At 62.0% G+C, this 9649-nt stretch overlaps 2 protein-coding genes across 3 annotated transcripts; both read right to left on the reverse strand.

Moving 5' to 3' along the window:
- Positions 1 to 1165: 1165 nt before the first annotated feature.
- LOC142060084 (erythroferrone-like) lies at positions 1166 to 3169 on the reverse strand. Of its 2 annotated transcripts, XM_075099700.1 has the most exons (6): positions 2798 to 3169; positions 2408 to 2595; positions 2188 to 2296; positions 2026 to 2116; positions 1826 to 1904; positions 1166 to 1507 (listed from the first exon to the last, which is right to left on the reverse strand). In XM_075099700.1, exons 1-6 carry the CDS (start codon positions 3156 to 3158, stop codon positions 1409 to 1411), a joined length of 927 nt encoding a protein of 308 aa, XP_074955801.1. In that variant the 5' UTR covers positions 3159 to 3169; the 3' UTR covers positions 1166 to 1408. The 2 variants fall into 2 exon arrangements, with proteins under 2 accessions (XP_074955801.1, XP_074955800.1); XM_075099699.1 differs by having other exon boundaries at positions 1331 to 1904.
- An 888-nt stretch (positions 3170 to 4057) lies between these two features.
- Positions 4058 to 9415, reverse strand: KLHL30 (kelch like family member 30). Its single transcript, XM_075099701.1, is given in 9 exon segments — positions 4058 to 4501; positions 5031 to 5176; positions 5728 to 5916; positions 6011 to 6166; positions 6395 to 6481; positions 6691 to 6859; positions 6951 to 7791; positions 8802 to 9202; positions 9204 to 9415. Coding segments are annotated over 9 exon segments (2325 nt in total). The 5' UTR covers positions 9288 to 9415; the 3' UTR covers positions 4058 to 4249.
- Between the last annotated feature and the right edge of the window lie 234 nt (positions 9416 to 9649).

A 9649-nucleotide genomic window follows, 5' to 3' on the forward strand; every position in this document is an offset into this window, starting at 1 on the left:
TCTCCAACTTAAGCAACTTTTTCAATTTTGTGTTCAAGTGCACTAGGCTCTTTTTATCTTGCTCAGCCAGGACAGCTTACCAGCTCAGCAAGCCTCGCTCTCCACCAGTAAATCCTTTTGTATTTTCACAGGTGCATTTGGTAGGAGGGGAAGGTGGCTGATCTAAGTGAGATGGCCTTGGCTCATGGTCATGCAGGGTAACCAGGAGGTGCTGTCTGGGCTGAGCTCCTCAGCTGGGCAGGAGCTGCAGAGGCCTCGTCTCTGCCAGGATGATGCTGCCCAGCCGTTCAGCAGGGGGAAGAGCAGGTCATTCCTTTTGGTAACAAGTTTGCTTTAGGTTGGGGAAGAAGTCAACAATAAACTCAATGGCCAGAGCCCCGCCCCCCCAGATCCAAACACCCCCACTCATGAATTGCTGCAGCAACAGCTACTTCACCAGGCTCTTTGATGAAATGCAGCCTGTGGAGGCGGCCAGGCAGGACCAGGAAACCCCTCATGAGTGAGGTCCAGTGCAAGGAGGCTGCCTCCCCTGGCCTACATGCGTGGATCCCTTGGCGAAGGTGGGGCTAGGTACAGTTTGAGCTATCTCACCGTGTTACTGGCACAGCTTGCCTGGTGCTACGTGCTACTAAGAAATAAAATGTGCAGCTCCCTTGTTCCACGCCCAGCCTGCCTGGGTACCTCTCCTGCAGCCCTTGCTCAGGCACGTAGCTGTGCGCCCATCCTCACCTCACATGGCTATCAGAGCTGAAGCAAAGAGCGTATCTGTGCTGCCCACAGCCTGGGCCCTGTGCCATGGGCAGGAAACGCCTGGTGGGGAAAGCCACAGGACAAGAATTTGCTTTACTCCAGTGTGCGGCATTATCAGACATTGCTTTGAAGATTAGTTGCAAAGGTCTGTTGGCTTCTGCCAGCAAACATTGACTGCCAACACATTGCAGGGAAGCTAAAATGATACAAATAATCTTTTTTGGGCTCCTGAGAAGCTGGGCAGAGAAATCTGCTGAGAGCAAAAACACGGGTGTGGGTCTTCATCCCAGGCACCAGAGCTCAGCACAATGGGAGCTGAGCCCCACAGAGGAAGCAGCTGGCTGCCACTGTTGTCAGCAGCGTTTTCCAAGATAAACTTCCAGCCCTAGCTTTTAGAGAAGAGTGAACTCCTTTAGCCCCTTGTCAGGCTTCTTTTTATTTATTTATTTATCATCATCCTTTCCTCCCCAGTCTTTTGTCCAGCTTCAGATGGTTCTGCAGCACGAGGAGTATCGGACCAGCCTGCAGCTGCTGCACCAGCAAAAGCTCTTCCCTGGTCTTGGTGCAGAGCAGCAAAGGTGTGATGGTGGCTGGCAGAAGGAAGGGTCTGGCTGTTCCTGGCACAGGTTCAGCTCCCCATGTGGTGCCCAGTGCCTTTTCACACCCCCAGCAGAATGGCGCTGAAATCGGAGCCACTTTGGACAGTGAGGGGAGAGCCTGCAGTGTTGTCCACGAAAACAGAGGCATACTGTCCAGCCTGGAGGGAGAGAGGGCTTAACAGGGCTGGGATGCCTCTTCCAGGTGCTAGGCACAGCCTGGCAGAGCAAAGGAGACAGCACTCCCTTGCGTGCAGCAGTTGAGAGCTGGAGAGGCTGCTTCCCCCTGCCACTTCCTTCTTGCAGAATGGTGACACAGAGGCTGATAGGGCAGCATAGTTCGTGCTATGGTGTCCCAGAGACCTCAGTGCTTTGCGCTTAGGGCTGGGCTGAGAGACTTGATGCTCACCCCTGGAGCTGGGGCTGTGGAAGGCATCTTCCTGCCCAGCACAGTCCTGAGCAGAGCTGGTGCCACTAACCTGCAGGTAAAGGACTCCAGTGACAGAGATGGTAAAAAGGTCACCACCACCCTCCAGCCGGGACATGGTCTCCAAATTGCTGCAGAAGAGAGAGGGTGGCGCTGGGGAGAGTGTGTCTTTCCTTCTCCTAGGGACACTGGCCTCCTTCCTCCCGCCCTGGCCCAGGGTCCCTCTCCCCTCCTGGCGTTGTCCTCCCCTACCTGTTGTGCTGACAGCAGGACTGCACACAGATCAGCACCCGCAGCCGATTTCCCCTGCACGACTGCCCCTTCCTCCGCTGCTCTCTGCGCACTGTGACAGAGGGAAGGGTGAGAGCTGTCCCGGGCCTTCCCGGCAGGGCTGGGGGGTTACTGAGGGCTCACCGATGTGCAGTGTGGCGGTGAAGGTGTAGTACCCTGCAACTGGGGCCGTGTACTGCCCGCTGGTCAGGTTCAGCCCTGTGCCACGGTGAAACATCCCCTCCTTCTCCGGCTGGGCATGTAGAAAGGCTTGCGTTAGAGAATGAGCCCCTGCATTTGGGCAAGGGGCCCTGTGGACAGGAAGATGCTGCAGGCAGGTAGGGGGAGCAGGCCGGGCACTCACGATGTAGTAGAGCCGCAGCTCCTGCTGCACTCTGTGCTCGACAGAGATATTTTCACGTGTCCAGCAGCGGAACGCTGCTTCCACGCGATGATGGGAGCCAGCCTGTGAGTTGCCTTTGCTGTTTTCCTCCTCGTCCTCACGCCCTTCCCAGGCCTTTCCATGTGTCTTCGCCTGTTCCTTCACCATACCTGACCCAAAAACCCGTCCAGGTCTTGGCTTTAGGAAGGAGCCTCGGCTTTTCCTGGCCCCAAGATGAGACAGTGCCCGGCTCTGCTGCCCAACCCTGCTGTGTCTTGTCCCTGCTGTCCCCTGTTCCTACCCTGGGGTCCCTCTCGGCCCCCCCCCCCCCCGCCCTCCCCTTCCCGCAGCACTGCCCGGGGCCGGCGGTACCTTTCAGCAGGAGCTGCAGCTCCCTCAGCAGCTCTTCCAGCACGGCGGGGGCCCCGGGCAGAGCAGGGATAGCGCCTGGCACACCGACTTGCATGGAAGCCTGGGGGGATGATCCTGGAGATTCGCCACGGGTCGGTACCGGTGCCGTGCCAGCCCTCGTCCCATCCCGTACCGCGCCCGTCCTTCCCCGCGCCCGGCTGCCGCTCGCCCGTCCGGGGCTCCCGGCCAGCAGCATCCACGCCTGGCGGGGATCCACGCGTCCCGCGGGCGCTCCCGGCCCCGACGGCTGCTCCCGCTCCGCCCGCGGGGAGCCGGCCCCGGCGGCGCAGAGGAGCGCCAGGCACAGCCCCGGCAGCCGCATGCCGCCGCCGTTACCGGGAGGGAGGCCCCGGCCCCGCCTCGGGGCTTGCGAGGGCGCCGCAGGGCCCGCCCCGCTGCCGAGGCTCGGACGGCTCCGCCGGGGCCGGCGCTGCTGCCGCGGGGGAGCCCCCGCTCCCCGCTGCAGGACGCGGGAAACCCTGTGTGTAAAACCCCGCGGAGCGCCCGTGGCGGAGGACGCTCCCCTCAAAACCCGGGAGGCTCCCCCCACCAGCCGCAGAACCCCTCGGTGTGCACGGTCAATGCTTCAAAAATAATAAAAAACCTAACACAGAACAGAGAAACCATCAAACAATGCTGGCAGAGCTACGACATCCCAGTGCCGTGGTGGGTCTGGCCATCAGGGAAGCCTCGGGACCCTCTCCACCAGCAGAGGTACTAGCAGAGACACGGATAGGGCAGGAGGCACCACCCAGCTCAGTCCTGGCACCAGGAGCCACCCAAGTGCCAACTGCTTCATCATGACCCTCTGGTCACTTCCCAGGGCAGAAACCACGATTAAATGCCCTGCTGCAGGCTGCTGTACCGCCAGAGGACACAAAGCAGCCCAAAGCTGTTTTATCTCCTGTCATGCTGCTCCGCGGGGTGCTGGAATGGGTCTTACACATCAGTGTGAGCCAGCAAGGTGCTGGAAAGCTTTGGGTGTCAGGAAAGAGAGATTCCCCTGGTCCCCCTCATGTTTCCCCTTGCTCGACGTCAACATGACTGGGGGGAAAGGGGCCATGGCCACCAGGCAACAATGCCAGTCTCTGATGGGATGGGCCACGTTTTGGGAGGCCTCAAAATACCCTAAAAGCTTTGGGGTTTTGGAGGGGGAAAAAGGCAGATCTTAAAAAAAAAACAACCAAAAAACCAACCAACCAAACAAAACCCAAACTAAAAGAGAGTGTTAGCCAAAGCGTGTTTATAAGCCTTTTCCCTGTGGTGGCGGGGCGGGAACATGCTCCCAATGCCCCAGCCAGCCTTACAGAGGGGTTTGCACCTCCACCCTGTGCAGAGCTGAACCAGCAGCAGGGACAGAGGCGAGAGTAGGGGAGCGGCTGTGCGGGGTGACAGGCAATGCTGTGGGCTCTCCTACCGCCTGTGGTCACCCTGGAAAGCCTCTGTCCACTTGGAGGTGTCCATGAAGATGGAGGAGGAACTGTGGAAGAGCCAGAGGCAGGGCAGGGAGCCCTCCCGTGTCCAGAGGTCCTTGACACAGTCATACACCTCCATCTCCACCCGGTAGTCCCCATCCATGCCCTTCCAGTGGCCACCAGTGACAAAGAGCCGGTCGCCCAGCGGCACCATCCCACCATTCTCATGGAGCGTGTGCAGGAGCTGCACCTGTGTGAGGGGTAGGGCAAGATGTGTGGGGACCCCCTGGGGACCTTTCACTCCCACCACAGGGGATGTCAACCCACCCGGCACATCCTCCCGCCCTGTCCTCTCTGTGAGGTTTGGTGGCTCCTGGGACCATGCCTTGCCTTTAGCAGCATCCCCATGTTGTGCTTGTACAGGAGCAAGGCTGGGGTGGTGTGGGGAGTGGGGGGTCTGGAGGGTGGAGGGGACAGGCAGGATGAGTCCTGCACATCCTGCAGCAGGGTGGTGCTGGATAAGGGGGGACATGTGGGCTTCTGCCATGTGAACGCTGTTTAGAATCAATAACTCAGTGCAAAAGCCATGCTCCTAGTGCAGGTGTGATGCACTGGGGAGGAAGGATTGGGGCATCTTCAGCTCTGCAGAGGTTAATAGAGCCAAGGGATGAGCAGGGAGGAGGGAGAGGGGGTGTGAGGGTATGGTTGTGGGGTGCTGGTGGGAACTGCTGCCCCACCTCCCCAGGAGGTTGATTGCACCTGACCCTGCATCCCATTACCTTCTGCCAGATGTTGGCCTCCGGGTTGTACACGTGGACCTTCTTGGTGTTGTCCCCAATGAGATAGATGAGCCCATGCAGCGTGGCACAGCGCGGGGCTGAGAGGTATTTGGGGATGAAGGGGGATGTGATCACACTCCACAAATCTGCAAGGAGTAGCCATCAGCAGCATATCCCACCCTTGGCTCTTGGTGCAGCTGCCAGTGACCGAAAAAAGCATTGCCGAGCCTGTGGCTATTTAAGGTGGAGTTTGAAAGGGGGAGAAGAGAGATGCCAGGCAGGGTGACACCTGCAGTCCCCACCCCAGGCAAGGCTTTCACATAAAAAAAGAAGTGGGGTGGGCTATTGTTTGCAGCGGTGGTGTGGGATGGGGAGACCACTGTGGGCTGCGCAGAGGCTGCCCGAGGAGGTGGTGTTGTCACAGGGGTTTATTTTCTCCCTAAGGTGGGCAGCCGCCCCCATCCCTCTGCTTCTGGGATCCCACTCCACTGAAGCTTGGGTCCAGGATGTGCTGGAGGTCTGCAACTCATGCTGCTGGCTGGCCCCATGCCTCAGCTGTTGCCAGACCCCATTAGCACCTAGCTGCATCCTGCAGGACTGTCCCTGGCGGCACAGGATGTTGCCTGCCTGGGGTTCCCCCTCAGCCCTGCTCCCTGGAGAGACATTGATGGGGCGCGACAGTGGGGCCAGCTCTCACCTTGGACGGGGTTGTAGCACTGCAAGGTGAGTGCGTTGTACTTGACAGCGCAGGAGCCCACCAGGTAGAGCTTGCCCAAGCAGCTGGCAGCTGCGAAATTGCTCACATACTTGAGGGCTGGGCTGATGGCACACCAGCTCTTGTTGTAGGGGTCGTAGCGCTCCACCTCTACCATGTCCACCGTTGTCCCTGCAGGGCAGTGGGACGCTGCAGCCACCCTGCTGCTCCAGGGCACCCATGGACCCCCACCCCAGCAACACCCACAGGGTCTTTGCGGCCTTACCCCCAATGACATAGATCTCGCCATTGAGGACGGCGCTGGTGTGGTTTGTCCGGGCTCTCAACATGGAAGTGATGGGCTTCCAGGTGCCATCTCTGGGGCAGAAGCGCCACACCTGGGTTGTTGACCATGTGTCGTTCTGGGACCCCCGAGAGCCGCCTGTGGAGAGATAGGTCAGGCGTGCCACCTCCTCTGAGACGAGCCATCCCTGGGCAACCCTCTCCAGCAGCTGGATCCACCCATGCGGGGAGCAAGGAGAGGACGTTCCTTGGAGGGGAGGATAGCTCCTGGCCCCACGCCAGCACCCTGTGTTCACATCTTTGTCCCCCATCCTCCATCCCCACTCCCTGGGTACCCCCACCCTGCACTGACAGCCCTGGTACCTACCTGTGACATACACATCGTTGTTCAGAGTCACCAGGGAAAAGCCCCATTTGTTGTAATCGGGGAAATCAGGCAGAGCCATCCATCGCCCTGAAACCCAGTGGAGCCAAGCAATGACCCACCTGAGCCAGCAATGATGGTTTTAAGCCAGCCCTGTTTCACTCTTCCCACCCCTCCCCTCCTGCCAGTGCCTCTCCTGACACCAGACCATTTGGCAAGAGGTGGCTTCGGGGTAGATGAAGGATTAATTAACATGTGGAGGGTGGAGCGCTTGCCCCATCACTGCCATGGGCACTTACTGCTTTTGGGGTTGTAGAAGGCGAAGTTCCTGGGGGCAGCTGGCATTTCCAGCCCCCCATCCTCATCCTCGCTGTCCTCTAGCATGCGGCCACCAACCACCACCAGCACTTCCTCCAGTTTCTGTGGTGGGGTTAGGGTGTTCTTCTGGGTATCGGCATTGCCCTGTCCCTGACAGAGAGGCCAAGGGCAGGACCATCAGGCTCTGAGCTGAGCCTCTCCTCTGGCTCAGGGAGTGGGATTTGGGGCAGGGTGTACCCACCATGGCACGGGATTGGGTGACGAGGGCCTTGCTGGCATCCGAGTCACGGACAAGGGGCTCGGTGGCAAGAAGGTTCTGCAGGTACTGGTCAGGCAGCAAGACGAGGTGAGCCAGCTCCAGCAGCTCAGGCAGGAACTGGGCTCGGGGGCCTGGGTCGTGCCGTACCCAGCGTAGCACGGCCTCAGCCAGGCTCTGCTCCTCCTGCACCTGCAGCTGGTCATTGGAGAGGTAGACAGCCAACCTCTCCTTGGAGAGCTGGAGGAACTCCTCCTGCTGAGAGACAGCTTCAAAGTTCTCCTGCAAGAAAGACCAGGCCTTTGAGGAGACCTCAGGGCATCCGTAGCTCTCGCCGAACTCGCAGATACCTAGGCAGTTGGTGACGTCCATCTGCTGCCGGAGGTAGCGGCTGCAGACCTTCTGGATAGTGGGGAAGTGGAGCTGGCTGGAGGTCCGCATCAGCCCCTCCACATTTGCCTGATTGATGGTGACCTTCCCTGTGTAGGCGAAGTCAAGCAGCAACTCCAGCATGCCGGGATCCACCTCCTTCAGCTCCACCCGTGCCGCGATGCTCTCGGCGAAGTCACCAGAGAACATGGCATGGAAGTAGTGGCTGCAGAGGGCCAGGACACCACGGTGGCAGGGGAACTCCCGCCCACCGGCCACCAGTGTCACATCTGCCAGTTTGGGGTTGGCGCGCAGTCGCTGCAGCCCCTCCAGCACGGCCTGGGCGTGTGAAGGTAGGCAGAAGTCAAAGTCGTCCACGTTCCTCACCATAGTGCTGGGTATGGCAGTGGGGCCTTGCTGGCAGACAGAGGCTGAGCGGAGCGTGGGGAAGACGTCCCTGCCAGGAAAAGGCGATGATATCCCCCTCTTTCCCCACCTCGGCACAACCGTGCCTTCCCAGTGCCTGATTTACAGGGGCAGAAGCACTCCCTGGAACCGCCCCCCCCCTCCCCGGCCCTTCCACGGGCGGCCGTGATTTCTCCTCCCCAAGCTCCGAGCTGCCCTGTCGGGGCTGCCACCGATTTTTCGGGGCTGGGGGAGAGTGCTTTTGGGGCTGGGCTAAGCCCCGCTCCGGCTCCCTCCCTCCCGCTCTCACCTGGGCTTTGCAGCTCCTCGGCCGGCTCGCCGGGAGGGAAGCGGCCGCGGTCCCGGCGCTGGGGAGGGGACACCCCAGCGCGACGACGGATCCAGCGGGACGGGGGACACACACACACTATTTTTAGGCGGCGCCGGGGCACCGCTCCCTCCTCTTAAAGGCACCGCACGGGGAGATCTGCCCACCTCCATCGTCCCGCGGCTTTGAGGCTTTTTGGAAAGCATGCCTCCGGGCCCCGCAAGCCGGGGGGAAAAGGCTCCCACCAGCATTCTCTCCCCCCCGCCCCCCGCCCCCCCCCCATCGGTCGCCGGGATCCCCGCGATGTCCCTCCTACCCCCGGCTGCGGCTGCCAATGCCGAGCGTTAAATATAGGATGTTATCTCAGCTACTCGGCGGCCACAAATAAACGGCGGCAGCCGCCTCGCCGCGGGGGGCCGGGGGCCAAGACACCATCCCGGGGGTGGTGGTGGTGGGGTCGGGGTGCCGGGGCCGTCCCCCTCCACCCAAAAGCTTTCTCCATCGCCCCGGGAAGCCTCGCTCAGCTCCGACAGAATCGAAAAAGTGTTTATTGCAGGCCGCGACTTCAGGCAGGACCCGCCCACCCTGCCGGCGGGCATCACTCCTCCGGACTGAACATCTCGGCTTCCTTCTCCTTCCAGAAGGCGAAGCTGCGGTCCATGTAGCGGCAGATCTCTTCGTCTTCCCCGGCCTCCCCCGGCCGCCGTATCAAGCTCTGGGGGGATCCGAAATACCTGGCCTTGATGTCGTCGAAGCCGTCCCGCCAGCCCCGCCGGCCGGCGGCGATCTCGTCGGTGACGGCGCGGTGGAAGGAGCGCACGGCCCGCCAGCCGTGCCGGCCCAGCTGCTCGAACACCTCGAAGCAGAGGAGGTGGCGGCCGCGGCGCTCCTCGGGGGGCAGCTCCTGCTCCAGGATGCGGAAATAACCCAGCATGAAGAGCTCCAGCGACAGGCTCTCGTAGTCGGCCGGTTCCCCCCCGGCCGTCGCCACGAATTGCTCCGGGGAGAGCGGGGCGCGGCCGGCTGCGGGAGGCGGCTGTGCCGGGGGGCGGCGGGAGGCAGTGTCCCGCCAGCCGCCCAGAAGCCGCTGGATGGCGGCTCTCTGCCGCGCCAGGCGGGCCGCCCCCCCCCCCCCCGGTCCCCGCCGCCTCCCGGTGGTCTCCGGCTGCCGGCCGGGGGGCGCCGTAGGCGGACCGTCTCCAGTGTCTCAGGAAAAGCATCACGATGCGCTCCTTCCTCAGGCTGCCCCGCTCCGGCCCCGGCCACCCACCGCCCTCGGAAAACGCCTCCTCGCAGCTGATGCCCGAGTCGCTGGCGGCCTCAGCACCGCTCCCCGCGGCCGCCTTGCCCCCCGCCACCCCCAAGGTGGGCTCGAAGGCGCCGCGGAGGCTGCGGACGCAGACCCCGCACTGCCGGATCTCCCGCTGCGCCAGACTGCCCGCCGTCTCCCGGAGCTGCCCGCCGGCGCCGGCGGGGCCAGCGGCGGCGGAGGCGACCCGCGCCCCCTCGGCGTGGGCCAGCAGCGCGGCCAGGCTGCTGACAGCGCCGGCCAAGCGGCCACACCAGAGGGGGAGGGGCTGCC

The sequence above is a fragment of the Phalacrocorax aristotelis genome, chromosome 7 (assembly GCF_949628215.1).
Source record: "Phalacrocorax aristotelis chromosome 7, bGulAri2.1, whole genome shotgun sequence".
Taxonomy (NCBI): domain Eukaryota; kingdom Metazoa; phylum Chordata; class Aves; order Suliformes; family Phalacrocoracidae; genus Phalacrocorax; species Phalacrocorax aristotelis.